Source organism: Oryctolagus cuniculus, chromosome 3 (genome assembly GCF_964237555.1).
Source record: "Oryctolagus cuniculus chromosome 3, mOryCun1.1, whole genome shotgun sequence".
NCBI classification, from domain to species: Eukaryota; Metazoa; Chordata; class Mammalia; order Lagomorpha; family Leporidae; genus Oryctolagus; species Oryctolagus cuniculus.
In genome coordinates, this window is record NC_091434.1 from 58,523,142 (window position 1) to 58,539,897 (window position 16,756).

A 16,756-nucleotide genomic window follows, 5' to 3' on the forward strand; every position below is an offset into this window, starting at 1 on the left:
AAATCATGAAATAGTCATACAATAGAGTATCATGCAACAATAAAAATTAGACTAATAACACTCACACAAACAACAATCCCCAAAACATAGTTTTATTCCATTTATATGAAGTTAAAAAACTTGCAAAGTTAATTTATGTTGATATAAACCAGAGCAGTGGGTGCCTATAGTGGGTGGACCTCTTTGTCATTTTTGGTGCCTGGTAAACTGACTCACATATCTGACTAGCAGAAATTAAAAACACATACAATATGAAAGGTTAAGTCTTGGGAAAGGTACAACATCATTCTACTTGGAATATTTCTGTTGTCTACATTTTCTGATTATGTTGCAAAGAGTAAGGAGGTGTAAGGGTTTTCTTTTGTTTTTAAGAGTGGGTGATAACAAGATTTTGTATAACCCCAAAGTGTTTACAAATAGGTAGTCTTTGCTTGAATGCCCTTCTGGCTGCAAAACAGCCAAAGAAGAGAAAAGCAAGGATATTTATATGGACTATTCTAAAATCAAACTATCTCGGTTAGTATTGCTTCATCTCTCCCAAAATGAAAATCTCAGATCATCACAAATTGATTTAGGACTTCAGCTTTGAGTGATAGAATTTTGTACTGAAATACCATTTTTCAGTTTCTGGAATTTAATGAGGGAATGATTTTCAAATGCCCTTCAGAGGTGTATTTAGTAAAACAGAATATGGAGTTAAAAGTCAAAGCAATCAAGTTTGAACTGACATCGAATGTTTTTGAAGCAAAGCAAGTTTATCAATGGGAGACTTGCATTAAAATATGGTATTGACTCCAACAGGTAAAATGTTTTCTTGAATTCAGCTGAATTAATCTCAGAGCACTCTTGCTTCTGAAACTTCTTGTTACATGCATTGTTCAGAATGCATTTAATATAAGCTATTAAAATGGATCTGTGTATCTGTGCAGATTTCTATAAACTGGCAGAACTGCAGTGGTTTTACATATGATTTCTCTGTTTATCATTACATAGCCATCTGTGAAACTTATCAATTTGTCAAACTTACTGTAATGATAGATACTTTCTTCCTATGCATCTAGCTTGAGTAGTTGGAATTTTTCATCTCAGTAAAAACAGCATTTTTATACAGCACTTTGTAAATAAATTCCTTCATTCCTTCAAAATATACCAAGAACTTAAATCCTGCATCTTATAAACCACTGGCCTCTACTAGAGGTTATGAAGCAAATCAAAGCAGGTCTGAAGAATTCATCAGGGCCCTCAGTTGTAGTATAAAGGTGAACATTTAATGGTTCTTGCTAGAGAAAATATTTTATGTATGTTGTTCAAATAGAAACTAAACAGTGTGAAGTGGAGCCGCAATTGGACTCTGCTTCAAAAAACCTAAGGGTAACTTCTAGCTTTTATCTTCCAGAAGTGGTGGGCATGAATCTTCACATTCTTACGTGTACACGTTCTGCCTCTTTCCCAGGCTAGTGGTGAAGAACAAGATGACAGAATGAACGCAAGAGGGCTTGGCACACTCTCAGCCATGACACATAGTGAAGAATGGGTGGCATTTGATAACCTTCACAGTCTGTTTTAAGCTTTATATTTTTCTAAGACAAACCATCAGATACTCATTGATTGAAAGATTTCATAGTTAAAGTTGAGCTGTAAATTATCTAGGTACAATTTTGGAAACACATTCTCAATACAATTACAGGGATTAAAAGTAGTCAATTAAGTATTTCTTTTTCTGCAGAATATAGCACCAGATTTTCAATTCCTTCAACAGGTTTGGAACAAAAGTAGAGATAGGATACAAATTTCAAAAAAATCAAAACAGACTGAGTAGATTTTTAGAAATTTCAAGAATAAGAAAAGTGATGTGTATATCAATTAATATTTCATAAATATGCAAATGGTTTGGGGATATTTGACTTCTAAATCAATGTATTTTTAGCTTGTCTACCAAGCTCATTTTATTCAAGTATTTCTGGAGGGCAAACCAGTATAAACTATGCTATTTGTATCATTCTTAAAAATTCCATCATTACCCCAATCTTTGGTACAACTATTTTAAGTTCACACTCTAAAGCCACGAGAATTACATACAGAATTTGCAGTCCTGAGAAATGTATATTTATGACTGAGTGAGCAGCTGAGGGTAAAGTAAAAGCAAATTTCCATCGCTAACACATTTTCAAAATAATCATGAGATATTCGTGATTGATGCCCTCTGTAACTCTGTACTGTCGTAGGTAGATTTGGAAGAAACTTCATTTCTACTATGACTGACATTAAAGGTCTGAGATGGAGGTTCCAGCACTCTCCAGAAAATATAATTAAAGGAAGACAGTTTTGGGGAGGAGGTTTGATAAATAATTATTTGAAAGGCAAATGAAGACAGATAGATCATGCATGCACTGATTCACTTTCCCAAATATCTACAACAGCTGGAGCTGGACCAGCTGAAAATCAGTGAGCCTGGAACTCATTCCAGGTCTACTCTGTGGGTGATAGAGACCCAGGTACTTGAACCATCACTGCTGTCTCCCAGGGTATAGCAGGGACCTAGATGCAGCACTGGAGCAGGGACTGAATTCCAGGCATTCCAATATGGGATGGGCATGAACCAAGCAGTGCTTTAGTCACTGCACTGAACACCTGCCTCAAATTTTTCGTTCTTAGTCTTTTCTCCAACATACATTAAGTTGACAATGTTAATATATTTTTAAAATTAAATTTTAAAACTAGATGCTCCTCTTAAAATTTGTTCTTATTTTATATTGTGAACTTAACATAATTTTCCTTCTAATAGCTTTGCCACCCATAAAAATATTTGAGCAAAAACGTACATTAGTTTATAAATGTTAGCCAAGGTAATAATTGCAAATACAAGTTATTTTGAAATGTCAAAATGGCAATTTTTCCCTAAAATGTATACAATATTCAATGTTGCTAGAAATAGTACAAAGTGTGTCATTTCAAAAATCAATTTTATTTCTACTGGTAATAAAAATGTTTTTAGAATATTCTCAGCCAAGAATCTGGCATAAAAAGTCATAGATATCACTTTCAAAATTGTATAATATTAAAAACTGCAGCTATGAGCCAGGGTAATAACTTAAAATGTAAACATCAGAGCTTCTAGTTTAAAAGACATAAAAGTATTGTAAACATCGACTGCATAGAGACTTGTAATGGTGTATAAATCATTTATAATACTCACAAAAATACAATTATAACATATCATAAATTTTACCAAAGGTAAATGTGTTAGTTGCTTTAATTGTCAAACATTTAAATAGTTCTGTGGCTTTGTTACAGTTTAGACGGTTTTTTTTTTTTTTAAGGAATGAAGGTAGGTAATCTGATTACATAAATAGAATGTACAAAGAAGCCTAAACTAGTGTTATTTTCCCTCATTCCCCTCTTTCAATTGCCCATAGAAATAGTGGTCCCTGAGATTCTGCCCTCAGCCTCACCGTGGCCTCTACGCCTGTGGTCAGGGGCTTCCTGAATGTTTGTTGTTAATGTTTCTGGGCGTAAAACAGGTTTCAATGCAAGAGGGTTCAAGATTTCTACACTTCTCTCCTTCATTTCTTTAAAAATGATAGAAAATGCTTCAGTTTCAGGGCGGGGGGGGGGGGAGGAGTACTGGTAAGCCATGGGATTAGACGCCTTGTTGATTTGATAGTTCCAATGGCTGTCAGAGCATTTTACAGTTAGAAAAGCACAAAAACAGTTCAAGTGCCTTTGTTGTGGCCTTCAAAGGAAGCTCAGCAAACTGCAAGGGGACTGCTAAGACAGGAGTGAGCTGCCAGGCAGAGTGTTCCCATTCTGATGGGGCCACTTTCCCTAGCTCGTGGAACACAGAGCTGAGATCCAGGAATAACATTTTTCACTGGCACTAACTGATTAACTGCTGCAACCACTTGAGTATATCAATTTAAATGCCAGGACATGTGTATGTAAAGTTATTGATTCTTTAAGTGTCTTTTTGGCCTCCTGAAGGCATTAGCCTCAAGGAAACTACAACTTCCAAAAACTATAAATTGAGTGTCCCACAATGCACCTTGCTTTGAGCAGCGATTTCATCTTGATGGACAATGTATATTCTCTATCCAGGGATGGAGTTGGAGTATCATAAAGTTGATCACATTTGGCTTCAGAGATCCCAGCTGGCTTCTTATCTTCCCCCTCTCCCTCAGTAGTATTGCCTCTTTGTTGGGTTTTTAATTCTTCCATAGTCCAGCCCGAAGCCACCCTACTAATCTTGCATTCATGGCCTTTATTCATGCTGAAGAATAACATTTTGAAATATTTATAAATAAATTGAATAATTAATGGACTTCAGCATTCAAATATGCCTTAGGTGAAGAATTTTAGTATTCTAATTTAATTGTGGGGCACAGGAGGGGAAATATTAATCTCTCACTTCATCTATAGGAAGGTCAAGCTGCCTGTATCTATCAAATACCCAAGTCCTAGCTGAAAATGTTGTCATCTAGAAATGTCCAGCAGTCTAAAATTTAGACTCTTGGAAGTTAAATCATAGCAATGGCCTTTTCAGTCCTAGATTATCATTGTTAGCTCTACTAAATACATACATAATATAATAAATTTGTGTTCAAGATATAGCAGAACCTTTACCAATGAAACCGGTTAAATGCAGTTTACCTACATTTAATAAACAATAGGATATAAAATTCACTTGTATCTGCACATATCAAATGAGGATCTACAATATTACATTGCTCATGAAGTCTTTCAGTAGCCTTATTTCTACTTTTAAAATAATGGCACCAATAGGCTCTTACTCATTCAAGGAGAAGCCCAAGAATCATCTTTAAGTCACTCTAACCATCCTTCATGCTACTGAAAATTCATCTTCAAAGGTAGAATCTCCACCACATCAATTCCTTCCTGCATGAAAGAAGAGGTAGAAATACCAATGCCTCTTTATTACATGCTAAATTGAAAACTAATTCTTATTCCTGTGGTTTAAAACCATACAAGATATTCATTTGCCATCATCAATACCTTCATTTGCCTAATGACATTACTGCTATTATGAATTATCATTTTTATTAGCTAAATTTAATGACTTTATAAACGTTAGGCATTATCCTTAGACTTCACAAAAATTATCTGGGTAAGTTTAGAAAAATCCTACTAGGTATATAATATTGTATCTTATTTCTAAAATGATCACAAACTTAGATAACAGATGAGGAAAATTTCTTTCAGTAAAGGCTGTGACATGTCTGAAGTAACAGATAATCCATGAATAGCAGTAATCAATTATCCTCTGACTCCATCACAAGTAGTACTTAGAATTCCCTTCCACACATTCCTTAAGCTGGATCTGAATTTCAGTTACAAGTAGAATTGTTGTTATTCTCTATGAGAGATTAGGGGAGTTGCTTGCAGAGCTCACTGGAATTGTTATCTTCTCTAAGTCATGAAATGGTAAAATGTTCCTGTTTGTGGTTACTTTACCTACTTCTTTTGTGACCATATTTAGAGTTTTACCAAACAATTCTGGTTTCAAAACTTTTTTCCTATAATCCTCATAATCAGATGCCCAGCACATGGGGAATACATCAGAGACCATTCTCAAAGGCATGTGTTGAAATCATGTTATACAGATCAAGCTAAAATTGTTTCAGAGGAAACTGAGTAGAAGGCAAGTTTGAACTCCTTAAATAGATGTGGAGGGCTATGCAAGACTGGGCTACGGCATGAGGGTTTATAGCCAGTAAACCACATGAAAATAGAGTCAGATTCCTTCAAATGGCCAAACACATTCAAGGGAGCAAGAACAAGGAATTCTCTTCCCTTTCTCTCCTAAGCACATTCCCATGAATGCAAGGGAAAGAATAAATGTTTCACAAACCTTGTAATAATAAGTATTTGCCAAGAGCAGACACCTTTATCTTAGGAGATGAAAATCTAATTGCTTCTCGTGTTAAATCTGAACACAAATGCAATTATTTGACATATATGCTCAATCTACTGTAGATATTTATATAATAGTAAAAAGTCATTGACATTTTAATATCTCTAAGAATCTATTAGAATAAAATTATGCACACAGAATGTAGTGTTGAAGGTATGCTGTTATTTGTTGTAGGTTATTTAATAAAACTTGATTAATGACTAGTAAGATGTTTCAAAGTGTTCATATACTTTCCATTTCATAAAACAGCCTAATCTTGAAATCTCAATACTGAAGTCATGCTTGTGTTTTTGGCATTTTTAAAAAGCAGCAGAAAACTCCATGAGCTGGATTTTTAATTAAATGCCAGTACACTGAGATGACTATATTATGTTGCCTTAAAATTTCAAAAGGCAAAGTTTTGCTTTTTTACAATCAAGGGATTGTAATAGTGGAGTAACAGCTCCAGGTTTTGAGAATGTTCCCCTTGCAAGATGTCTGCCAAAAGAGGCCATCTGAGCACAGTTATAAAATTTTTGTTTTATATATTTTGAAAAAGTGACAGTTATGAACAAAAGGAAAGATGTGACTTTTTAAAGGCTTTGTATCCAGTCTGCTCATGACCTTGGTTTTGCCTACCCCAATGTGAACGAACCCACCTTTCTTTTCCACAGGGAGATAAAGAAGCGGAATTAGGGCTTCCATTTTCCCCACTCTGTGATCGGAAGTCAACCATGGTGGCCCAGTCACAAATAGGTAACATTGCAATGGTCGTGGAAAGGGGAAAGGTTCTTATCAGTTTACCAATGTATTCACCATGCTGCTCAAACTCTGCCATGAAAACCTCATTCCACGTTCATGATAGATTTGATCTTTAGACTGATCAATATGATGCTGAATGATAGGAATAAATGAAGCATTTTCAGAATATGCATTCAATGAAGTTGAATTAGTAAATATAAATTTTTATTCTTGTTGTTATCTTTTCACAAGAGGACTTTCTTCCCCTGTAAGAGAATATTTTTTGTTGCTGATTATTTTCTGTGATTTACTCCTTTCAGGGGTGGAGAAGGTCTAGCCAACAGGCAGTATAAGGCCTGCAAAAATCATTTGTTCTGACCCTGTCAAAGCAACTCCAGGCAGGACTTGAAATTCATGTAGCAGGAAAATTTGTAAATTGATAATTTTGTATGATACATGAGTGATGTTATAAATATTAAAATGGCCATTGGCAGAAAAAAAGCTTCCCTACTCCTGCATAGGATAATTCAATAAAAATATGAATGTACCTGTTCTGTTATCACTAACTCATATTCTTTTGGAAAAAATTCTCATGAATAGATAAGCTAACAGGAAATTTGCAAAATGATATTGCTTCCAACCATGTTCAATATCATCTGTATTTGTCTAGGTGTTTCAAGTCCAACCCATTATTAGAAAACATTACTGCAATGCTGGGTGATCCAAATATTTGTCACAGTCATTACTGAGTCAGCATCTTTATTACTGAACTCTATAAGCAATAAGTAGAAGGATCACCACCCTTCCCTCTCCAGTTTGTCCCAGCAACACCTACCACAACGCTGCGGGGTGCTGAGCCACAGAGAGGCTGCTCTCTGGGCCTTTCCCCTTTCTATTCAAGTTCCAACAACTGTTTTTCTAGCCATTGTAACACAAGTGCTTATCACTGTTCAGTAAGTGGGAATGTGGCAGGCTAAGGACCTCATTTGGCCAGCTGAGAAGGCAAGAGTACTCAGGGCTTGCTGCTATATTATAAAGGCATACAATATTGCCAAGTTAAAAGAGGCAATGTCATTTGACAACCTACATATTCCAGGCACTAAAAATCATACAGAACTTTAAATAGCGCCTATGTGGCCAATTAATATTGCCTTGTGTTGATGGCATCAATTAAAATATAAAACTGTTGAAGTTTTTTTGAGTTAAAAATGTGCCTTAATGTATACTAGGAGTAATCCAGTTTCTTGAAATGTGAATTACTTGTATCTGAGCATCCAATAGGTGTTCTTCAAATGTGGCTATCTCCCAGGGCACTATCACTTCAAACCTCTCCCTCCACTTACTCTATTTAGGTGGTGGTCCATTGCTACCACTCAACAAGCACTTGATTTCAAGCAGCAAACCTCACCTGGGACCTTGGGGTGTGGGAGGATACACAGAGCTTAGAAGAGGTCATCTCCTTGTCTTCCTAAACACCGAGTGGTCCCAAAGGACAATGCCTCTTTTCGATCTCGAGGAGTGCTTCAATGGAAAAGTCTTGATTCAATCCTGACATCTCAATGGGATTGACATCTCAAGTGGGATTGATGCTGTCTTCCTGAGATGTTCTCTTCATTGATTTGATAGAACATACCCGCAGGCTGCAAACTAACACTTTACATCCACAGACTAGTAAACAGAAATTTGAAATATTAACATGCTGGCAGAAAGCTCAGACTAATACAGTAAAGGAAAAAAATGTGCTAGCTTTCCTACAGCCTGAGGGGGAAAAAAAAAACAATTTTTGGAACTTTGGTATTATTGCATGTTGGTCAATAATAAAATTTAACAAGTGAAAGATTTTTGGAAGAGGTAATATTCTCCTCATTAATAGAAAATATCTTCACTATCATTAGATCCGAATGTACTATTAGTTTATGAGGTTCTCAAGGGAAGATTCAAAATCAGAAAGCTTAAGTTGTGTCACTTCTACCACTTGAGAAATTTTATATGGCAGTGGAACTTTAAAGATCACATTATTGAATAAAACTAATATCAAAAAGGGAAGGGGTGCCAGAGACCCATCATTGTTACTGATTTTAGAATTCTAGAATTATACCATGGATTAATTTATTAATTTTTGCTTCTGTAGGTTTCATCGATTTCATAGTAGAGCCAACATTTTCTCTTCTGACGGACTCAACAGAGAAAATTGTTATTCCTCTTATAGAGGAAGCCTCTAAAGCCGAGACTTCTAACTATGGGGCAAGCAGGTATTACCATCGTTTTTCGTCTCTGATGAGTGGAGGGAATTTTTCTTGATAATTATCCTAGTTTCTCACAGCTAGGCAGGGAATGCTTACAAGAATTGTTAGGTAGTATTGCCACCTAGTGGCTTTATGTTATACAACATCTGCCTGTGGCCAAACTACTAAAAAAATGGGAAGTACTCAGGAGTGCAGTGAGGAGTGTCCCTAGCCCTTTCCATGCCATGAGGGAGGGAAGAGAGGTGAGCAGCTGCCATCAGCTGAACACCAGGGCTGTGCACCTGCTATCCAGAGTCAAGTCATTTTTGTAAAGTTCTCAGACTTTGTTCCCTCATGCCATCTCCTGACCTTGTGATCTTTTGGTTTCTGTGGTTGTGACTGCCAGTTCAACCACCATTGCGGGCTTACACGCTGCTGATGCACTGAGACGATCAAATACAAAAGGCTTTGTGAGCGATGGAAGTTACTCCCCCGACTACTCCCTCTCAGCTGTGGACCTGAAGAGCTTCAAAAACAACCTGGTGGACATCATCCAGCAGAACAAAGAGCGGTGGAAAGAGTTAGCTGCACAAGGTACAGTTCTCTTAATGTTTCCTTGAATAGCTTCGATTCAGGCAAGCTCTTGGTGCTATTTTTGGAATATAACCCCACTTTGGTCAATCGTGGGAAAGCTGGCTTTTGTTAGATAAAAGGCAATTCTCCCTGTTAATGCCATAGGCTGTAGGAGTGTGTGTGTGTGTGTGTGTGGAAGCAAACTGGGTATGAGAGATGGCACAAAACGGTAATTAAACTTCATGGTACAATAACTTTGTGTTTATGTAGAGGTACTTTTAAGCCTGTGCTTCAGGTTTCTTAAGTGGCTTTTCAATTCTGAACTAAGAAAGTAATACTTAGCAGCAGATTTATTTTTTTTTTACCCTTTGATCAACTTACTTCTTTAAGAATCTCTCTCGGCTGACTCGGTGGCTCACTAGGCTAATTCTCCACCTGGGGCAGCAGCACCCCAGGTTCTAGTCCCAGTTGGGGCACCGGTTCTGTCCCGGTTGCTCCTCTTCCAGTCCAGCTCTCTGCTGTGGCCCGGGAAGGTAATGGAGGATGGCCCAAGTGCTTGGGCCCTGCACCCACATGGGAGACCAGGAGAAGCTCCTGGCTCCTGGTTTCGGATCGGTGCAGTGCGCCGACCACAGCGGCCATTTGGGGAGTGAACCAATGGAAAAGGAAGACCTTTCTGTCTCTTTCTCTCACTGTCTAACTCTGCCTGTCAAAAAAAAAAAAATCTCTCATGAATTAGAAAATTCATTTGTAGTCAGCCTAAGAAACCAAATGAGAAACTTAACTATAATTGTTTCTGACATACTTGCTGGTGTGAATTAATTGGTCCCTCTCTGGTTTGGGAAGTCAGTATCAGAATAGTTGTTATCTTTCAAACTCCCAGATCTGGCCTTTCCACTGTCACACTCCCTTCCTAGAACCCTGCCTCCCTGGTGCACCACACCCCTGCACAGTGGCCTCCTGGAAGTTTATGACACCCAAGTGCCTTTGCAATTATTGTTTCTTCAGCCAGGAATTCTTCTTGGGCTCTTTGCAACTCTGTTTCTTGGCTATTGAGTCTCATGTTTTTAAAATTTTTAACTCAAAAATCATAACCCCTCACATGGGTTTTATTATTCCCATTTTACAGATAAGGAAATTGAGGTAGAGGAAAGTTATGCGACTCTCCCAACATCAGTCCTTCTCTCCAAATTGTGTCCTAAAATCCCATGCTTTGAGCCCACAGAGGCCCTCCTTGGTGACTAAATGTAGTTAGGTCTCGGTCCCCTTTTTCCATCTGAGAGCCCAGTTTAGTCATTTCAAAGCTGGTATCAAACAACATTTATTTTATTATTTTGTTTATTTTACATGGAAGTCTAATGATCACAATAGTCACATGATCTACTTTGTTTTCTAGTGTATCTCCCACTCCTAGCATAGTGCTATGTAATAGAAACTCATTAATTAGGTTTCAATAATTTGTTTAATTGAGGAATTAGTCTCATATTGTATCATGTTATGCCTTAATCTCTAACTAAAAAAATAAAACTGCTGAACTAATACCTCCATCTGCCTCTGTAAGTCACATTTTCCCACATGTAAGACTGAGTTGAAAAGAAATTGCTTCCCATGCAGTGGTCACGCTATACAGACATTACAAGGGCCACTTCATGAGTGTGTAACCTGTGCAGTCACAAAGGCCCCATGCTTAGAATGGTCCTGTGTGGCTAAATATAATCATCTTGCAATCCCCAATAGCTTTTGTGCAAGGGTCTTCATTTTCATCTTGTATTGCCCCTGTAATTATGTTGCCAGCACTAGCCATTACAGAACATCTTTACAATAGTATATAATTATTCAATAAATTATTTCACAATACCAGATTCGAAGGATAGTACTAAATATTGCCAAATTCATCCAACTAGAACTTCAAGTAATCAAAATTACCCCTCTATAAGAACAAATTATAGGGATGGTGCCGTGGCTCACTTGGTTACTCTGCCTGTGACACTGGAATCCCATATGAGTGCCGGGTTCTAGTCCCGGTTGCTCCTCTTCCAGTCCAGCTCTCTGCTGTGGCCCAGGAAGGCAGTGGAGGATGGCCCAAGAGCTTGGGCCCTGCACCCGCATGGGAGACCAGGAGGAAGCACCTGGCTCCTGGCTTCAAATTGGTGCAGCGCCAGCCATAGCGGCCACTTGGGGGGTGAACCAATGGAAGGAAGATCTTTTTCTGTCTCTCTCACTGTCTGTAACTCTGTCAAATAAATAAAAAATTATTAAAGAAAGAACAAATTATACTCAAGATGTTGACCCTAGAGTACCAAAAGATAAAAATCACTAGGCTATAAGTTCTTTGAGCACAGAAATATCTTGCCATTATTTTCTTAGTTAGCAAGTCCCTTACACTGTAGGTGCTTTAGAATTGTTTATGGTAGGAGTTTTTAATCCTTACTCATTTTTAAAGATTTGAAAGTCAGTTTCAGAGAGAGAGAGAGAGAGAGAGAGAGAGAGAGAGACATATCTTCCATCTACCGATTCACTCCCCAGAAGGCCACAGTGGCCCGCACTGGGCCTGGCTGAAGTCAGGAGCTTCTTCCAGGTCTCCCACATGCGTGGCAGGGGCCCAAACACTTACATCTTCAGTTGATTTTCCTAGGCCACCAGCAAGGAGCTGGCTCTCAAGTGGAGCAGCCAGGAAATGAACCGGGGCCCATATGGCCTGCATGGGATGTCGACATCGCAGATAGCAGTTTTACCTGCTGCATCACAATGCTGGCCCCCATTTTTAAAAAACAAGACAAAACAAAACCAAAGAAAACACACTATTCATTTATTGGGAGTTGGGGGAAGAGAGAGAGAGGGAGAGAGACTCACTTCCAGCCACTAGTTCTTTCCCCCAAATGCTCACATCTAGGACTGGGCTAGGGCCAAAGCTGGAAACTGAGAAGTTAAGCCAGAACTTCCCCCTGGATGGCAGGGACTGAACTACTTGAGTGATCACTACTGTCTCCTACCATCTGCACAGGCCTGAAGCTGGAGTCAGGAGCCAGAAATAAGAACCAAGTCCAGGTACTCTGATGTGAGACAGTGTCTTAAAATTTTTATTTAGCAAACACATTTAGCTTTAAGATTTATTTACTTATTTGAGAGGCAGAGTTACAGAGAGAGGGAGAGACAAAGCTGTATCATCAGTGTGCTGGTTCCATCCACTGGTTCACTTCACAAATGGCCACAATGGCTGGAGCTGGGCCAATCCAAAGCCAGGAGCCGGGAGCTTCTTCCAGGTCTCCCATGTGGGTGCAGGAGCCCAAACCCTTGGGCCATCCTCTGCTGCTTTCCCAGGCCATAGCAGAGAGCTGGATTGGAAGTGGAGCAGCCGGGACTCAAACCGGTGCCCATGTGGGAGAGGGAGGCTTAACCTACTATGCCACAGTGCTGACCCCACTGAATAAATTATTAAATGAATGATTTAACTGATGCTTAAACTCCACTTTGAATGTATTACTTATTTAGAAGGGGAAATATATTTTCAGCAGGGAAGAAAGAGGGGAGGGAAATGATTTCTGATATCCCTCCTATGAGTCAGACATTATCCCATTTCTTCCTACCCCTCAAAGTGGAAACTACTGTACTTATTTTATGAATATGGAAGCTGAGGATCACACCACTCCAAAGCATGGGAATCAAAGCTGTCCAATTTTGTAACCAAAGTTTTGGCCTTCAACTCTGCTACCTCTTCTCATATTGGCCTTTCAAGAGATTGGAGTGAAAATAAAATAGGAGATTTAAAAAAATTGGGAAAAGTTAAAGTATTTATCTAGTGATAAAAATCCAGAGACTCTAATAGGCCAAACTATACTGTCCTTTACGAAGGTTTTAACATAAATACCCGCTCAACAGTCTTTAAAATAATGAACCCCAAACATCAGCCCACCACCTGGACTCTTTGTTGTAAACCTGGAGGGAAATTTGTTGTCAGAAATGGATTAAGGATTACAATTTCTTCCTTTCTAACAAATGTTCTGGCACTATGCTCTGTTGAATATTTTGTTGAGAACAGATAGTACAATTTTGATACGTAAAATGTTCTCATTTTTCATTGCTGGAATTGAGAAATAATTCAGATGTTCAATGAGGAAATGTCTAACACAGGTTTGAACATAGGCATTTTGACTTTGGTTAAATTGAAATCATAGTATACACTGATAAACCCCAGTGGGTGCTTGCATATAGTATAACATTTTGAGTAAACAAATAATGCCTAATTTCTTTGCATTCTTGGGTTTATATTTTCAGTGCAATGATAAACTAGGCAAACTTAGGAGAAATACATAAAGCTAAAGACTAAATATATCCAAAGCTAAAATTTTAAATGCTAGGAAAATATTAAGATATTGCTGGCATGAAATGTATACTTTCAGAACCTGCTTGCATGAAGATAGAACAAATTCAGGGGGATAAAAAAATTTCAGAGCTAGACTCTCCCCTGACATTATATGCTTATTCCTGCCACAATCATGAGTATGCAGAGTAGATTTAGAATTTATTAGGTTTATGCCAGAAGTACAAGTTTTATTCTACATCTTCAAATCCTGCTAATAGAACTCACCATTTTAATGATAAAATAAAGATGTAAAATTTAAGAGTAAACAAAATTCAATACCCATAACAAATACTTAATTGTTATTTGTTTTCCCATTTTTATTACTTATTTCTTGATTAACCCAGTACAATTACTTTCCTTTGTGATTTGAAATGTTTATGCTATATTCTTATTTTCATGATTAATTGGAAAGCTTTGAATGCATAAATAGTAGTAGTAGTGAAGTTAATCAATAACTTTACCTTTTCACCAAATAAAACATTTTAGAAGCCTTAATGTCTAAAATTTCCCTCAAATTAAAGACTTTATATTAGTAATAATTACTGAAATTTGAGAATATGAGTATTGCTGACCTTTGTTTCGAAAAATCAAGATAGTGCTAATGGCAGAATTACAAAATAGGATACAGACATCTAAGGTCTGAATGATAGGAGCTATGAATGATAGGAACTATTGTGATTTTCAGACATATAATTGCCTCAACAAAAACTGAAAAATATATATACACATGGTGTCACAATTAGGAAATTTGCAAGTTTGATTCACTATATGATTTTTATAACAACTCACTTGTACTTCTATAAAAACAGCAACAAATCTATTATAAATATGTTTAAAAACTAGGTGTTAAGAAATATAACCATTGTTATAGAGGTTTGGGAATAATGTCAACTTATGTCCCATAAGTCACCACCTAAACTCACAACCAATTGTGAAGTTAAAGATTGAGATTAAAATATCACTGTTGGGCTATTAAATATGACACAGAAGATCTTAGGTATGTGTGAACAGTGGGCTTTCTAATAGTCAAAACCCATATTAAACAGTTATCTAAGGTGTTCTAGTGGAGCAAGAAAGTGCTTCTCTCACAATTTTCATGAGCCCAAGAATATTATTTTTTATGGATAAATTTTATATGTAATAAAATATTCATGGTATATTCAAGTATTTAATTATCTCCAAGGTAAGACTTGGAGTCAAAAACTTCCAGTATGTTTTCTCATGAAATTGAGAAGTTGATTCTAAAATTTATATGATACTACAAAGGGTTAAACATAGGCACAATATCCCTGAAGGATGAGACAGGCGAGAAACCTGCTATGTTGTAAACCAAAACTTGTTATCACACTGTAGAAACCAAATCAGTCTGGCCATGATACAAGATTGTTCAAATGGATCACCAAATGAGATCAGAGGGCCAGAAGCAACACGAATTCCTGGAGAATTTTGACATGACATATTTGCATATATAACCTTCTGAATTTCCCACATATTTACCATTTCGATGTTCTTAATTTCTTTCTGTGGATTTGAGTTACTATCTGGTGCTATTTCCTTTCATACTCAGAGTGCTTCCTCCATTATTTTCATATAGCCCAGGTCTGTTGACAAAAATTCCCTTAGATTTCTTTAATCTGGAAATATTTTAAATTTTACTTTCAGTTTTGAAGTTCTGCTTGATTCAAAATTCTTGACCAATTTATATTTTTTGTACTCTGTCCTTTGCCTTCTGGCTTCCAGACTTTCAGATGAGGAGTCAAAAACTACATTATCATTTTCCTGTCTTTTTCTTGATGAATTCCAGATCATTTTTTACTTTCAGCAATTTGAAAACGATATGCCCAGGGATGATTCTTTTGTTACGATTATCCCACTTGGTGTTCATTATCTGCATAGGAAACTTTTTTTAAGAATAAAATCTCAAATTATTGCATTCCTGTGATTGACTTCCAATGTTATAGAAGAGTTGTTGATATTAATGTTATCCAGTTTTACACTTGTTTTCGGTGTAGAGGAGAAACCTGACCTTTTACAACACCATAACAGAAACTCCTCTTCTTCAGCAATGGTTTTGAGAGAATTCTGTAAGGTTATTTATGTAATCTGTTTAGAAGTTTTTAGAGTTTGTTATTACCATATTTATTGTAGTTTTGTGATGTATTCTAAGAAGTAAGGAAATGGAAATAAACGAAAGAGATGCAAATACATAACCTTAGGGGAGAATGAAGGAGAGGAGCAGAATCACACTTTTTTTTTTATTTTTTTTATCTTTTATTTAATGAATATAAATTTCCAAAGTACGACTCATGTGTTACAATGGCTTCCCCCCCATACCGTCCCTCCCACCCACAACCCTCCCCTTTCCCACTCCCTCTCCCCTTCCATTCACATCAAGATTCATTTTCGATTATCTTAATATACAGAAGATCAGCTTAGTATACCTTAAGTAAGTATTTCAACAGTTTGCTCCCAACAGAAACATAAAGTGAAAAATAATAGATGATTTTTTTTAAATGATGATGAAATCAGATCAGACTTATTGTCATGTTTAATCCCAGTGAGAGTCAAGTTGGGAATTGATAATTTCTTTTTTTTTTTTTTTTTAACAGAAGATCAGTTTAGTGTACATTAAGTAAAGTTTTCAATCGTTTGCACCCCCATAGAAACACAAAGTGAAATATACTGTTTGAGTACTCGTTATAGCATTAAGCCTCAGTGTACAGCACGTTAAGGACAGAGATCCTACATGAGGAGTAAGTGCACAGTGACTCCTGTTGTTGACTTTACAAATTGACACTCCTGTTTATGGCATCAGTAATCTCCCTATGCACCAGTTATGAGTTTCCAAGGCTATGGAAGCCCCTTGAGTTCTCCGACTCTTATCTTGTTTAGACTCAGTCATAGTCAAAGTGGAGGTTCTCTCCTCCCTTCAGAGAAAGGCACCTC

At 37.1% G+C, this 16,756-nt stretch overlaps 1 protein-coding gene across 7 annotated transcripts in view; it reads left to right on the forward strand.

The window, feature by feature from the left end:
• PDE1A (phosphodiesterase 1A) overlaps positions 1-16,756 on the forward strand; it is a 372,031-nt gene that overhangs the window by 322,651 nt on the left and 32,624 nt on the right. For all 7 annotated transcript variants that reach the window (XM_051849383.2, XM_051849382.2, XM_008258812.4 and 4 more), the window contains 3 exons: positions 6,583-6,664; positions 8,781-8,901; positions 9,281-9,468. In XM_051849383.2, coding sequence (XP_051705343.2) covers positions 6,583-6,664; positions 8,781-8,901; positions 9,281-9,468 — 391 coding nt within the window. The remainder of the gene's footprint in view (positions 1-6,582; positions 6,665-8,780; positions 8,902-9,280; positions 9,469-16,756) is intronic.